At 37.4% G+C, this 16509-nt stretch overlaps 1 protein-coding gene and 1 long non-coding RNA gene across 2 annotated transcripts in view; one reads left to right on the top strand and one right to left on the bottom strand.

Annotated features, from left to right (window-relative positions):
- LOC124258838 (cubilin-like) overlaps positions 1 to 5412 on the top strand; it is a 28479-nt gene extending 23067 nt beyond the window's left edge. Inside the window, exons 18-20 of the mRNA XM_046692929.1 lie at positions 2141 to 2271; positions 4396 to 4548; positions 4962 to 5412. Coding sequence (XP_046548885.1) covers positions 2141 to 2271; positions 4396 to 4548; positions 4962 to 5083 — 406 coding nt within the window. The 3' untranslated portion in view covers positions 5084 to 5412. The remainder of the gene's footprint in view (positions 1 to 2140; positions 2272 to 4395; positions 4549 to 4961) is intronic.
- Positions 5413 to 6363: 951 nt separating this feature from the next.
- On the bottom strand, positions 6364 to 6612 carry LOC124258844. Its single transcript, XR_006893698.1, has 2 exons — positions 6524 to 6612; positions 6364 to 6492 (listed from the first exon to the last, which is right to left on the bottom strand). It is a non-coding gene; the product is annotated as an uncharacterized LOC124258844 (long non-coding RNA).
- Positions 6613 to 16509: the final 9897 nt, after the last annotated feature.

Raw genomic sequence — 16509 nt, 5'->3', positions numbered from 1 at the left:
TGTAATGGGTGTAAATGTCCATGTGTTTTGTGGAATGGGTGTGGATGTGCATGTGTTTTGTGTAATGAGTGTGGATGTCCATGTGTGATGTGTAATGGGTGTGGATGTCCATGTGTTATGTGGAATGAGTGTATGATGTCCATGTGTGTATGTGTAATGAGTGTGAATGTCCATGTGTGTTATGTGTAATGAGTGTGGATGTCCATGTGTTATGTGGAATGAGTGTGAATGCCCATATGATATGTGGAATGAGTGTGAATGTCCATGTGTTATGTGGAATGAGTGATAATGTGCATTTGTTATGTGTAATGGGTGTGAATGTCCATGTATAATGTGTGATGGGTGTGGATGTCCATATGTTATGTGGAATGGGAGTGGATGTCCATGTGTTATTTGGAATGAGTGTTATTGTCCATGTGTAATGAGTGTGAATGTCCATGTGTTCTGTGGAATGAGTGTGAATGAATATGTGTAATGTATGCTTAATTGTGAATCCATGTGAATGTCCATATGTTATGTGGAATGAGTGTGAATGTCCATGTGTTATGTGGAATGAGTGATAATGTGCATGTGTTATGTGTGATTGGTGTGAATGTCCTTTTGCCATGTGGAATAAGGGTGGATGTTCATGTGTTTTGTATGGTGTAATGAGTGTGAATGTCCATGTATGAAGTGTAATGGGGGTGAATGTCCATGTGTTATGTGGAATGAGTGTGAATGTCCATGTGTTATGTGGAATGAGTGTGAATGTCCATGTGTTATGTGGAATGAGTGTGAATGTCCATGTGTTATGTGTAATGGGTGTGAATGTCCATGTGTTATGTGGAATGAGTGTGAATGTCCATGTGTTATGTGTAATGAGTGTGAATGTCCATGTGTTATGTGTAATGAGTGTGAATGTCCATGTGTTATGTGTAATGAGTGTGAATGTCCATGTGTTATGTGTAATGAGTGTGAATGTCCATGTGTTATGTGTAATGAGTGTGGATGTCCATGTGTTATGTGTAATGGGAGTGTGGATGTCAATGTGTTATGTGTAATGGGTTTGGATGTCCATGTGTGATGTGTAATGGGTGTGGATGTCCATGTGTGATGTGTAATGGGTGTGGATGTCCATGTGTGATGTGTAATGGGTGTGGATGTCCATGTGTTATGTGTAATGGGTGTGGATGTCCTTGTATAATGTATAATAAGTGTGAATGTTCATGTGTTTTGTGGAATGGGGGTTGGTGTGCATTTGTTTTGTGTAATGAGTGTGAATGTCCATGTGTAGTAAGTGTGAATGTACATGTGTTATGTGGAATGAGTGTGACTGTCCTTCTGGTATGTGGAATGAGTGTGAATGTCCATGTGGTATGTGGAATGAGTGTGAATGTCCATGTGGTATGTGGAATGAGTGTGAATTATACATGTGGAATGAGTGTGAATGTACAACTGTCTTTTATCCCTCCTATTCACCATAGTTTCTTGTCATTTGACTCGGTCCTGGCTGTGGGTATTTGTTGTGAGATATGGGAATAGTTGTGTGCATGTGTGTTGTCAGTGTTGGTGTTTGTGGGAGTGTATCTTTGTGTTGCCTAATGTCGGCTGCACCAAATACCAAGTAGGAGTAAATATTGTTGTGCAAGGTAAATGTAAATCACTGTATTATTCACAATTATGCAAACTCATGGGTATCAAATTATAATGTTGTTAAAACATTTCCCCAGGCACTCACGACAAGAATAAACGCAAGAAGAAGTATATTTATGTTCATGCAATATTTCCACACAACAGCCAGACCGTTTTCTTTTCTTTTTGTTTTCTTTTGGGTTATTTAGACTGTCAGTATGCCAGATTAAAAAGGAAGACGTCATGACACAATTGTATTGCTTTTGAAACATGGGTGAAATATAAGGTAACAATTGCCAAATGATTTCAATATTATAAATAGGTATTGATACTAAATTTACGACAAAATGAAAGCAAGTGTTCAAAATATATATATTTCAAATGTATTGCATATATTTCCCTGTTGTTATATAATCTGGACAGGAAACATCCATGGTCCAGATATCATGATCATCTGTAGAAGGTGAACCTATAATGTTTTTAAACTGTTTTCTGCAACACACTTAGAGTGCCATGTTTTCTCCGTCAGCATGATGAACTGTTCCACCCATTTGAAGTCTATCTTTGACGACTACTTCATCGAAGTAGAGGTGACCAACATGAGCACGCCCCACCCCGAGGACACAGACTGCACCAGAGACTACGTGGAAATCTTTGATGGTAAGAATGACAGCTAAGATGATACCACAGTGAAATAACAAGAAACGGGAATAGGGTAGTATCCACCTAAAGAATTGTTAGCTTGTTTGGCATTTGTTCCTCTCATGACATTAGGTTTATTACTACTTGTGCCATATTCTTCTTTCCATATCCCAGATTTACTGAAGGGTGTCCACGATATGAATGCTATAGACTACTCAACTGTAAACTGGTGTATGCAAGTTGTTTGTTGTTTAACTCCCGTGTTAACTGACAGTGCACAGAAAAAATAACTTAGCCATCGAAAAATGATTGGTTGTGACGATTGGTCGTAGAGAGAGCGAATTGGGGTTGAAACATCAAGAAATGTGTCTTTCATGTCATGCCCTGGCAAGTATTTGAAAGGCCAAACATTACGATAGTTGTTTGTTGTTTTGTCAGCAAGTTTCCAGCGTTATGACGGCAGTTCGTAAACAATCGAATCTGGACCACACAATCAAGTGACTGCCATTAAGGATACATCTACACAAGTTTAGCCCGCATCCTCACGGGTAGAAAATGTTCTCGTGTTGAAGTATGACAAACATATTATTAAACGCTGTACTTAGTATGTACTTGAATGACCAGACGAAAGCAATTCACTTTATTAATGGGGCGGTAGGATAGCACAGTGGTTAAAGCGTTCGCTCATCACTCGGAAGACCTGGGTTCTATTCCCCACATGGGTACAATGTGTGAAGCCCATTTCTGGTGTCCCTCGCCGTGATATAATGGAATATTGTTAAAAGCGGATTAAAACTAAACTCACTCACTATATTAATCCGAGCAAGGGACATTAACATTATCATATATATACTCTTAAAAAAAACAGAAACTTGACATGCTGTTTTGGAGTTTACTTACTGAGTCCATATAACTGATTCAAACATGACATCATTGCTCAGTTACAGTAAAATCATCACTTTCCAAAACATGATTATTCAGAAAGTGTTTGGTAAAAGTACAGAGGGCTATTAAAGCCACTTGGTCAGAGTAAAATGTCAGTATCTGGTGTGACCACCATGAGCATCGATAACAACTTGGCAGCGGTGACCCACAGAAGAAAGGAGATGCCGAATGCTGTCTTAAAGAATGTTTTGATACACTTGCTGAAGTGCTGTGTGCAGTTCTTGTATTGTCTGACGTGGCGGATTACGCTGGCGCAAGCTTCGTTCTAGAGTATCCCATAGATGTTCGATGGGGGACAAATCCGGTGATCGAGAAGGCCAAGGTAACAGCTGAACATTGTTTTGCTGGAGAAAGACCGGACGAACACTTGCAAAGTGAGGTCGAGTATGGTCATGCTTCAAAGATCACGTTGATGTAGGGAACGACGTGACGTTGATCTGGTCTTCTGGTAAAAAATCTGTCTTTCCATAGCCAATTGCGCTCTGTCTGGTCGGAGATTCGGAGCAGTCCTGGGATTTGGACTGTTTTGGATGATGCGGCCATGGTGTTTGAACTAAAATGTCTCAACCGGATGTAGCGATCCTGGGCGGAGGTGGTAACTCCAGGTCGACCTTACCTGGGTCTTTCATTAAAACTTCCAGTATTTTTTGAATGGGGTCCATAGGTTTAAGATGGTCTGTCTGGACACGCCTGAAGTGCCTTGCCACATCATGCTGCGATGGCGTTGTGTCGTTGAGCTTCTGTCAGTGTTTTCATTCTCTTGTCTATAGTGGCTTAAAGCAATGCATGTGGAGTTCCATTGATGTGGCTTTTTAAAGCCTACAGTCATAGGCTTCAGCTCAGGGTGATACACAATTTCATGATGCTCGTGCATTTCAGGCAGTGTGCGTTTTAGCGATTCACTACAGACGTATGTGTAACGTTACGTTTTCGTTTAACGTTTCTTTTTTCAAACGTTGTGTCGTCGGCAACCATTCCCCCACATGCTGGGATTCAGTATGGATTGGTTTTTGTCACATATTTTTCTAAAATTCAAATTTGTCCTATGTCAAGTTTCTGTTTTTGAAGGGTATATTTACAGTAGTTTAAGTGCGTCTACAATAATGTAGCTTTGTGTCTCAATACCATTTCTGTTCTTGGAAAGAACTGATTCTATAACTACTTGTCCCAAAACACTGCTGTAAATATGTTATTCAGGTTCGAGTCCTAATGACCCAAGTTTGGGCCGAGCCTGTGGCAAGTCGTTGTTGAAAGCCAAGTCAACAGGAAATGAAGTATTCATCATGTTTATCTCTGACGCGAATATCGGCGGCGAAGGATATCAGATCGAATATAAGGCCGACAACGAAGGTACAGTGAATAATCCTAAGTTTACATTTCATAAAGGACAAGTTACTGTATTTCCAGCTTTCCATGTGTTTCCAAGTTTGAGGACGTTGCCAACAGAACGTTTGAGATTCCTGAGTATGAAAAACAATTTGTGATAATAATCCTTATTATCTCTATGATATCATATTTATAAAGCCGTATGATATAATAGGATACATAGCTTTTCCACTGAACGAGATGTCCGTCACATGACGGCGAAACTGAAACGTCGCAAGGTCCGACGTTCATACAGTTTGGCCATCAATCTATGAAGGTTAACATTCTCAAGAATCGCACATTTCTCTTCTTTTCTGTTGTGTTCTATCATAAATTAACCAGACTTATTATTAACCAGTTATGTAATTTGTAATCATGTAATGTGTGTACATTTTCAGAGACGCCATATTCACCACCTGTTGCCCTCATAGTTGGCCTCACGCTCGGCTGTGGTTCCATTATAGTGGCCTACATCGTGTACCTAGTTTTGAAAAGGAGAAAGGGCAGTGCCCCTATTTGAACAGTACTTCACATCACGGCATGTCTGCTTGACATGGGAGGAAATGCCGACGTGTGGCATTTCTATATGTTTGGTCATTGTCAAAGCCTCAAAATATTGTCAATAAGCATCAGGTGCGTACCGTGCTCCTCCTGAGGCACATTTCACGAACACGTGCAAAAACAAGTGAAGGGAACCCACGGGCACCCACACTGTCGCAAACAGAAACACGTGACATGGCGAATTTAACTAAATAGGAAGCAATCACTGCAATTTAGCGTTAATGAAAGTTGTGAGTCAAATATATATACTACAAATATATATAGTACACTACCACTACTGGCAGAAGAGCATCCCTTACCAGTGACGAACCCAGTTAAGGGACATCGCCAGTTGTATATGGTGAACATATTTAGCTTAGATAAGCAATAGTTTCCGTTCATATTGAGTCCAGTATGGCCAGCTTTAGATATAAAACGTCATTTATATATAATTTATAATCATTTGCGGTAAAGTTGGGTAAAGTGTCACGTAATTATACGATTTATAATGGCGTTGGTTGACGTTGAATAATAAAGTTAAACTAAAGTTAAATATAGAATGTCAGTGGAAAAGAATACCCAGTGTTTACTATCTTCAGAAAGAAATTCTGTTTGGTGAAAGTGAAAGAAAAATAGCTGTGAAAATGTATGAATCGATCACTGAAAATCGGTGATGACACCGTCGTTAAAGGGCAATGCTGCAAGGAGCGTAAACATGAATCGTGTGTTAGAAACAAATGAACATAATTGTCTACAACAGATAAATGTTTCTGTGATTCGTTACAATTGAACAGTGACCTTAAAGACGCCTTCGTTCCACAAATCAGGTTATATATTGTAACATTCTTCAGGATTTTTGTATTTTATTTTGAACAAACATTTCACAGACCGAACTTACACGTATACCTATTTGCGGATATTATTGCCTTGCATTTATTGGACAGATGTATATACACTCTCCACATACAATACCTGCTGATATAGATCTCACAACGTTGTAGAGGCGTGACATCCCTGCATTGTTGTCAACATGCCAGCAGTAAAGGGAAGCAATCGAGCGATAATACCAAGCGCTGTGTAATTCTAAAACTCGGCGTTGTGTTAACTTGTTGTAACACGAGTGTCCTGTGAATAAGGGGGTTCATCTGCCACGTGTTCAGATCACGTGTTACTATAGTTCTTTAAGCCTTTGGTTTCGCTCGATGGCTTCCTGTCAGTCACACTGTGATAGTAAAACCGAAATTTTATTATTTTGTTTCCTGTCGTCCTGAGGACATTTGAATATTTTGATCACAAAAAGATTATATTGTTTGAACCAGGGCACACTGATGTTTTTGCCCAGTTTTAAATGTTTTTATTTCGTTTCACACTGTCTACTTTTGAGTCAAACTGGGATAGTAAAGACGATATCTGTTTCCACTCATCTTCAGGAATTTGAACATTTTCACCACTCAGAGATTGTTTTGTTTGGACCAGAGCATACTAATGTTTGTTTGTTTTGCCTGGTTTAAAGTTCCTTTGATATCATTCGTGGGAAGCATGTTAAAATTTAAGATTGTTTCATTTATCTTTTTTGCATTTAATTGTGTTAATGCTATGTCCAATGTTTACATTCCCAAATCTCAATTAGATAATGTATAGTGTAGTACGTGATACCCACCAGGAAGGTTTTAACACATATCCACTTATGACGTCAGTTCGAATCTGAATGTGTTTCATATTACGTCTCTGACCGAAAATCCGGCTTCTGTAGATTCCGAGACCATCCTTTACTATTCACCTCGCCAGTAATCTGCCAGATATATTGCCTCTCTATCCTTTTGATATGCGAAAAAACACTGAACAAAAACAATATAAAACAGGCCAATATGTATTTTAATCTCCGTATTTTAACATGCGTGTTGAGGTGTGCGTTTCATATTAAATACAGCTTAGTGACATTCACAAGTGTTGAACCGTATATGTGCTAAATATATACTTGCAATCAATTCAATGTAGATTCCAAAGCAGAAAGGTGCTAAGTGTACAAGGTGTAAGAGCTGGCTCAAATGGGAATCGGGTGGCCAGGGTCTGTAACATGTATCCGGTGATGTTGGGCATTTCACATGTTAACTGGTTCGGTGAACTTATGACCCTGTTATGAATATTTTGTATAATTTATTGTTGTCTTCTTCCACCGGTGCAACTTCTTACGTGCGTGTACAAAACATTAAATAACCCACTGTAAACTAATAGACCTTGCAGCGCTTTCTTCGAAACAAACTTAAGCTTTTACTCAAATTTCAAACTGAGTTTGAAAATTCGAAACAGATGAAGTTTTAACTCAGCTGCATTATTAAAATACAAAAACCCCAAACAACTTAACTATTCTATTCCCCAAACTCAAATTGTCTACTATGTTTGAGTTTAATATTGATTTCAGTTCATTCTGGGAAATGGTTTTCTCAAATTTGAGTAAAAACTCTAACTTAAGTCAAAACTCAGACTTAAGTTTGTTTCGAGAAATCGGGGCCTTGGCTTGGAGCATTTTATCCCCCAGACAACTGGTTTAGCTCAGGTTTTATGGTATGTAGGTGAAACCTTTTAATCCACATGACATTTAAAGGAAAAATGCAATTTCTCACACTGTTGGCCCGTCGCGCAGGGAGGTAATAAACGTAGAGAACGCTGTCGTTGTTTTAAGCAGGACTATATTGTTGCGGAATATATGTCACCCGCCCTATGAGCCCAGTGAGGCTATGTGGCTCAATGTAGACGCGGCACCGCTTCTATTCAAATTGAATTAGGACGATACATGCCCGGAGAGGACAGGGTTTTAACTTAAAGCGGTGTTATTTTACATTGTCCTGTTTAAAATGTTGAGCTACGTTTGCTTATAAATAAGTGCGAAGAATTAACATCAAAAGAATTTTCTCAACCGGTGTGATGTATAGAAAATGACATTTATTTTGTCAGATAAAATTGTATGTCGTCCTAGCGTGGAAACTGCACCGATATTTTAAAACTACGGAAAAAGTTTATTGCTGTTGCTTGCCAGCCTCTTCTTTCTAATGTTTATGGAGAAGCCTATGCATGTACTTATATTATGTAACTTTGTTTGATGAGATGGGGTGAGACTGTAATGAACTTTGTCTGTCTAGAATAGGTGTTGACTATTCTTCACAAGTTGCCTTGTGCTTTGACAACCAGTGTATAGATGGTACATTGTGTATTGTAAACACAGTGAGGTTTGTCCCTGTCTTTCTTTACCTGATATCATCGATTATCTGGTCATGTAAGATGCCACATGTGCCACATACATGATATTATTGCATATATGTCAGGTATCATTAAACGGAAGTTTTCATTTCCTTTAGTTACCGGTGTAATTGAGATTATATTATGTTAACAATATTTTTCTATATCAGAATTAGATACATTTTATGACAGTTTGCCGTTTCATTTACACGTGCCCCGATCAGTGTTTATATAATGGTGGGATTTCTCTCTGCTTGCTCACAGATTTCAGTTTATTAAGTGCTGTTTGTTCTGTACTCCTTTGAAAGATGTTTTGAAAGGCATTCGTCACAAAGCACAATACACACTGTACACAAATATAGAATGTCTACGTATCTGTCGACATATGATGTGACCTATTTCATAGCACATTTGTACAGCACCTACCTCTTCAAGAGTAATCTATAGCTACCCACATCTTCAAGACATCCTTCAACTTCAGTGGTGCTCTACCCACGTCTTTAAGTTCTTTTTGGGGTGTAGGGGTAGCCTATTGTTTAAGGCGTTTGCTCGTCACATTGAAGACCCGGGTTCGATTCGACTTATGGGCACATTGTGTGAACCCATTTCGGGTGTTCCCCGCCGTGATATTGCTGCAATATTGCTTAAAGCGGTGTAAGTTCAGTTTGTACTTTAGTTGATGATTAATGTGTTGAAGGAAGCTATATTTCTCTAAATCACATTCACCAGTCTGTAGCATGTTGAAGGTGTGCGGTAGCTGATCTCATGGCCCAGAATGTGCCTGCACATTTCCTCTAAAGTGCGAGCTTGCCCCAAATTCCTACTTTTATCTATGCGAATTGTGTTCCGTCCAACAGGACATATCCCGACTTGCAAACGCCTCACGACATTTATGATATAAGGGAATATAATATTTAAAGAAATAAGATATACGTTGTTGTCTGGAACCTGTATTTTACTGTTAAAAGGATGAGTAGTTCAAACATCCACTAGATCAGTTCTGATATGATATTGGCATTGTCATGTTGCAGCAGATGATTTATCATTGTTATCTGTTTCACTTGTCGATATTGCTTTTTTTCTTCTGATATGACATAAATGTATTTATAAAGTTATGTATAATTGTTGGAATAAAACACCGGTGAGTGCTTTGGTATTATTTTCCGAATACTGAAAGTATCAAAACAAATAACAAACATTCTCAACCTACACACTTTTATCAAATCTGTTTCAATTCTCTATAATGGTTTTTGTTTTATATACCATTCCTAAAAAAGTAGGGGATATTCCATTTTGCGAGCATACCACTCGCCAATGCCACTGCATATGAGAAACTTAATACATATCCATACAGATGAAACATGTCCAAAGGAATGGAATAAATTGTCACATTTTCCCTTAATTTCTCTTTATCATCTGTTTCCTCCTTGGCTTCATCATTTGCATTTTATCAATCTTGTAAATCCAATATCCCCTACTTTTTTCTAATGGTATAATATGACATGAATGTGTTCATGAACTAACCATGTATAATTGTTGGAACACCATTAAATGCGCATGCATTATTTTCTTAATACAAAATATATCAAAACAAATAAAGGAAACATTCTCCACCTCCGCCCTTTTATCAAATCTGTTTCAGTTCTCTGACATTTTTTCCCAATATGACATGAATGAGTTCATAAACTATCTATGTATAATTGTTGGAATAAAACACCGGTGAGTGCTTTTGTATTATTTTCTGAATACTAAATGTATCAAAACAATTAAAACATTCTCCTCCTTCGCCCTGTTCAGTCTGTTTCAGTTCTCTCACATTGTTTTCCCTAATATGACATAAATGTGTTCATGAATCAGCTATGTGTAATTGTTGGAATAAATACCAGTGAGTGTTGACGTATTATTATCCGAATACTAAATGTATCAAAAAATAATCTCAACTTTCTCTACCTCCGCCCTTTTGTTAATTCTTTTTCAGTTCTCTGATAATTGTTTTCTGTCTAATGAGATATAAATGTGTTCATGCACTAGCGATGTATAGTTATTTAAACAAATACCAGTGAGTGGTGTATATGCAATATTGTCTGAATATCAAATCAAAAGAATAGAATAAAAACGTCTTTTCCACAACCGCTCGTTTGTCCATGCCATCTGTTTTGAAGAATTCTCTGATGTCAATCTCTCGGGTGTCCTGACTATGTTCATGAACTAGCGATGTACAGACACTGGGATAGGTAACGTCGTTTATGCCCATTTGCCTGGATACCAAGAGAATACAAACGTGGTCTTCAACTCGATCGTTTCGTCCAAGTCATCTATTTCAATTCTCTGATACAGTTTTTAAAAACAATGCTGAACTGGATATCCACAGTGTTTTCAATTATAGTTTCTGAATAGGTACTCCAACAAAGCAACAGATAATCTTTTTTCAAACAATCTCCACACAAGTAACATCCAAAAACACATAAAATGTCAATCCTCAAATCCAACAAGGACAAAAAAGAGAAATAAATAAAACAGACAGACAGATGTATTCAATAAAGAGGCCTAGCTTGGGCCCATGATACATACTTTCCTGGCGACAACATAAATTTTTTAGTGAGAATATAGCTGCAGAGCAGGCACAGGTATGCAAATTTGTAACAAATGTTATATTATGTGGACAACAAAATGCATTTATAAACCGTTGGTTTCAAATGATGAGCCCTACTGTGTACCAGTGACAACTGAAGGACCAAGTGCTTTGGGTTAATAGTATTGGGTCACAGTTTCCATACGTTATATAAATACAGACATTTACTATGCAGGGTAGAGACATTACAGTGTACCAGTAATAACTGCAAGGCTAAGTGGATATGGATTAATAGTGTTGGCTCTCAGTTTCCATACTTTATATAAATACAAACGCATACTATGCAGGGTAGAGACATCACTGTGTACCAGCAATAACTGTAAGGCTAAGTACTTGTGGGACAGTAGTGTTGGCTCTCAATTTCCATACTTTATATAAATACAAACATATACTATGCGAGGTAGAAACATTGCGTGAAATAAATGAAAGCGACAAAACAAAAAGATCATATCATAGTAGTGTTGGCTCTCAATTTCCATACTTTAAATAAATACAAACATATACTATGCGAGGTAGAAACATTGCGTGAAATAAATGAAAGAGACAAAGCAAATAGATCATATCATAGTAGTGTTGGCTCTCAATTTCCATACTTTAAATAAATACAAACATATACTATGCGAGGTAGAAACATTGCGTGAAATAAATGAAAGAGACAAAACAAATAGATCATACCCAAATCCAGCATTATAAAACATCAAACGAAAGTATAAAATCCGGAAAATAAAGCTGATTGTTTATAAACACCCTCTGTGGGCTATTGGATAGCTGCCCCATAGCACAAGTCGGACCCCAGTTCCAGTCGACCCATCACACATGAATACTACTGACCTTTTTGTGAATCCCAGGGCCTTCAGTCAACAACCAGAAACACCGACCTGGTTCAAGTAAATATGAAACGTCAGTACAAAATATTACCCAGTCACTATCTAAAGAACCAAATACCACTTGATTGTGAACAAACATATATGAATGGACAAATGAAAACAATTGATGACACATGGTTTTCGCCAAAATGGGTTGAAGACCGACTGAGGTTTTCAACCAAGTAAAAAAGAATTTTCATCTCCATCTAAAAAGCTCAAATGTGTATTTCTTGTGCCTGACGTAGGTGAATCCTATGGGTCGATGTGTCTAGATTGAAATTATGTTTGCAATAATCATGATCCAACGATGATGGTGGTGAAATTGTTTTGCCCATCACCAGCTGCCGCTTGCAGTTTTCACGGCATCTCATGACCACACCGGCGGTGTAGTCTTTCATCTCGTCCTAAATCTCGCTGCTATGAAATAACTGAAAAGCTCCTGACATTGATTTTCATTTAGAAATAATCAATGTTGCATATATATCCATACAGATGAAACATTTCCAAAGGAATGGAATAAATTGTCACATTTTCCCTTAATTTCTCTTCATCATCTGTTTCCTCCTTGGCTTCATCATTTGCATTTTATCAATCTTGTAAATCCAATATCACCTACTTTTTGGGGGGATGGTATAATATGACATGAATGTGTTCATGAACTAACCATGTATTATTGTTGGAACACCACTGAGTTCTTATGCATTTTTTTCTGAATAGAAAAGGTGTCAAAACTAGTAATAGAACATCTCCGCCCTTTTATCAAACCTGTTTCTGTTCTCTGACATTTTGCCACAATATGACATGAATGTGTTCATAAACTATCTATGTATAATTGTTGGAATAAAACACCGGTATGAAATAACTGAAAAACTCCTGACATTGATTTTCATTAAGAAATAGACCGCCTTCGTGGTGTAGTGGTTGGAGCGTCCGCCCGGAGAGCGGAAGGTCGCGGGTTCGATCCCCGACCGCGTCATACCAAAAAGACGTTAAAATATGGTACTTGTTGGTCCCTGTCTGGCGCTCGGCATTCATGGGTCCAACAAGGACTGGTCGGCTCGGAGTCAGTATAATGTGTCTGAGTGGGGTATTCATGCTTCACTGCGGCATGGTATCTCAGTTGGCTAGCACCTAGCACTATAAAACCAGCTTCAGTCTGGGCTAGTACAAGCAGCCGCACATACACATACACACGCATGCACGTCGTCATTTGAGCGAAATATTCTCAAGCACGACGTAAAACCCAATTTCACCTCACCTCATTAAGAAATAATCAGTGTTGCATATCTGACTGTCACCTTTCAGTGTAAAGTCGTATGTGTAAACTATGGGTTACATACACACTATACATTCATTTCAAAATGGTGTATCAGAACACAATACTACTTATGATACTGACTTTAATTAACTTATCATGTTTGTTTTACTTATGTCTGAAACCTAATACGGTTTCATGGATGTTTATATTCGAATCCGAGTTTGAAGAGAGTTTACATATTCTCTTCACCTTATTCCTCCACAGTGAAGATTTGTTAATATGCATCCTCCACAGTGAAGATTTGTTAATATGCATCCTCCACAGTGAAGATTTGTTAATATGCATCCTCCACAGTGAAGATTTGTTAATATGCATTAATATGAAAAACCATAAAAGCCTGTGTTTGCTTTTTCGAGCACTGTTTAAGTTTATACGACCGAATATAAGTTTTGATAAGAAAAGAAAACAGCTTTGCCACAATGCTATCAAGAAAGCAGATGGCCGTTTCATCCACAGTACACCACCACAAAGAACTTCAGCTCCTATGGGAAGAAAGACAATGGTCACCCAACAAAAGTCAAGATAAAGTATCAAACAAAAACTGCAATGGACTAAAAAGCTGTGAAAATCATATGAATTGGACTATTGAGAACAGCCATCCTCTCGATTTGCAGCCGAAATTTAATTATTTACAGCCCGACGCCACACAGATGTTCTCCTGCCATGCGACACGGCATGCAAACAAAACCAGACGATAAAGTGATCGATGAGCCAGAAGGCCCAGTAGTAAATTTGAGTTGCGGTTGCTGTGTATATATTCAGATATTTCTCAGACTAACAGGTGAAGAAAAACGCTGTGGCAATTAATCTGTCCCACACCACAGTCAGGGTCAGTTTCAATGTCTCAGACCAAACTTTCCAATTGTAGTTTCCTGAGGATAGATAAATACTACTGAGCTTATGATAAAACTCGGGGACCTCAATCCACCAGCAGAAATATCGACCCAGTAAATATAAGGCATCAGTGCAAAATAATACCCAGTTATCCTAAAAATAGATCCTTTCATCATCAACGCATAATGGGAAAAAGCAATGGTTTTGTGTGGGGCATGATAGATATGATATGATATGATATGATATGACATGACATGATATTCAAAATTCATTTAATAGGGTTGAGAAAATTATTTGGACAGGGGAATAAAGCTAAATGGAATGTCATGGTTTTGCATACATTAAGTCAGTGTTTGAGTCAGACTAATGTCCTTTTTAATACATAAAGAAGGAACTTCTTCAGAAGCCCACGTTGAATCGATCTGAGGAATCGAAAATATGAATAGTATCTGTATGCGCTGTAATCGAGAAGTAGTATGTTCAGATCTATACTGACAGCTTTTGTAATGTATATAACTATAATTGTATTGACAAAAATAATAACTAAAATAATTATTTTCATTCATCATTTGCAATATGAATATAGATAGTAGCGACAAAACCTTTTCCACATTTATAAGAAATATCTGCTAAAAGCAGAGTTTAAATGAGTGTTTACATATTTCATTAAATTGAACAGAAATATGCTTTTAATGTAAAAAAAACTGTGATCCCTAAGGAGTTACTTTTAGATAATTACATTGTAATTTCAACCTGGCTGCATTCAAGTGAGTCACGTTTTAAACAAATAAATAACGTTAATGCAAAAGAATACCCCATCTTGAATACCTCCAGAATATTTCCATTTGGTGTGAATGGAAAAAAATAGCTGCAAAAATTATGATTGGATCACTAAAAAACATTAATTGGTTATTTGTTAATCATTGCCATCTTCCAGGCAAATAAACTTACATTTATTGGTTCTTTCTCGGGTGGTCTTCCTGCTGCAGTAAAACCTAAACGGAAATTCAATCCTATCTGTATGCAATTGTCTTCGAACTACTCACGGTCAGTCTTACACTGCAGCAGATCTAGATATTGTCTGACATGGGTAATTACCTACATGACAATGCTCCCCTCTCAGACTACTGCAATTGCCAACCCTTATCTTTTTTTAAAATTGAATGAAAAGGGGGTTTGGTGAGGACAGATGATATCTTTTAGAAGCTGCTTGGCGTAAGGTTCTGTGATCAGTCACGAGGTCAAGACATAAACAGAGCCTCAGTTTGGTTTGTTGAGTTGACAGTTCCATACAGAGCATAATGACGCATTTGAAAAAAGACGACGAATTTAAATATTCATATCATTATATATTGTAAAATCATACTAAAATATATGTATATTTCCGTTTGTGAAATGCCAGTTGGGCTATCCGGCACAGCTGTTTTGTATTCTATTTGTGGAACATCCTTCATGCATTTGCTGTCAAGAAAAGCAGGCATCGAGATGCACTGACCACAGTCTAAAGAGTAAGTCTAACGTATGTTAAAAACCATGTGGACCTAAATATAGTTTGTTTGTGTTTTTTTATGTATATCTATTTCCCAAAGCATGTGTACATCGAGTCTGTCTCACAGTTCCTGAACCATATCATTATTTTCCGTACCGCCTTGCAATACTAAAGCCCTAAATGAAGCAAGTCTAGATTTTGCCACGTTCTGAATCTCTGGTCTCCTTGGGGCTCTTTTTCAATTTTATCTGGTTTATTTGTTACAATTATATATATTCAGAGACTAAGCGTTAGTCTAGTGTACACCATATAATCACCATTATACATTTCAAAGCTGATACACGGTACTGGTATTCATGAGCAACTCAAATGTTGAGTTTTAATATACACAGTACATATCATAATACAATGATCATGATACATGCAGATGTTGTAATGTGATACAAATATCCTAAGTAATTGAAATGTTGAGTTGTATTATACACAGTACATGTAACAATACAATGATCATGTACATTCAGAAACTGCTATGTGATACAAATATTCATATATACTTTGAAAGTTGAGTTTTAATATACATAGCTTTTAATTTCATAAATATATCTAAGTATAAAAAAACATTTGAGAAGAGTGTGTGGAAGACCTAAATATAGTTAGTCATGGTACCGGTTATACTCTTCGATACCTATTTAACAGCAAACGAGTTACTGTATTCTCGAATGGCGTACACATCAGAAATGTATTTCACATGAAGGTTTTGTTGTAGGAAAATGAAATTCGATAAACTAACAACATAACGGTATTTACTTGCATGCATGAATTATTTGACTGTAACGGTTGAAACATCTACACAGCTGTTGACTGCAACATTAAAATATAGTATAACCATAATCGTTCTTAGACAGTTAATGCATCCAATATGTGTTTACATATCGCATATAACCAGTTTCGTCAGATGTTTATATGACGAACTTACCAGTCTGTGTTCCTGAGATTTCCACTTCGGACATCAACAGATATATCCTTTTCG

The sequence above is a fragment of the Haliotis rubra genome, unplaced genomic scaffold (assembly GCF_003918875.1).
Source record: "Haliotis rubra isolate DU_JTF1 unplaced genomic scaffold, ASM391887v1 Scf70, whole genome shotgun sequence".
Classification (NCBI taxonomy): Eukaryota; Metazoa; Mollusca; class Gastropoda; order Lepetellida; family Haliotidae; genus Haliotis; species Haliotis rubra.
The sequence above is the reverse complement of the archived record's forward strand: the minus strand, read 5'-3'. Positions and strand labels throughout refer to the sequence as shown.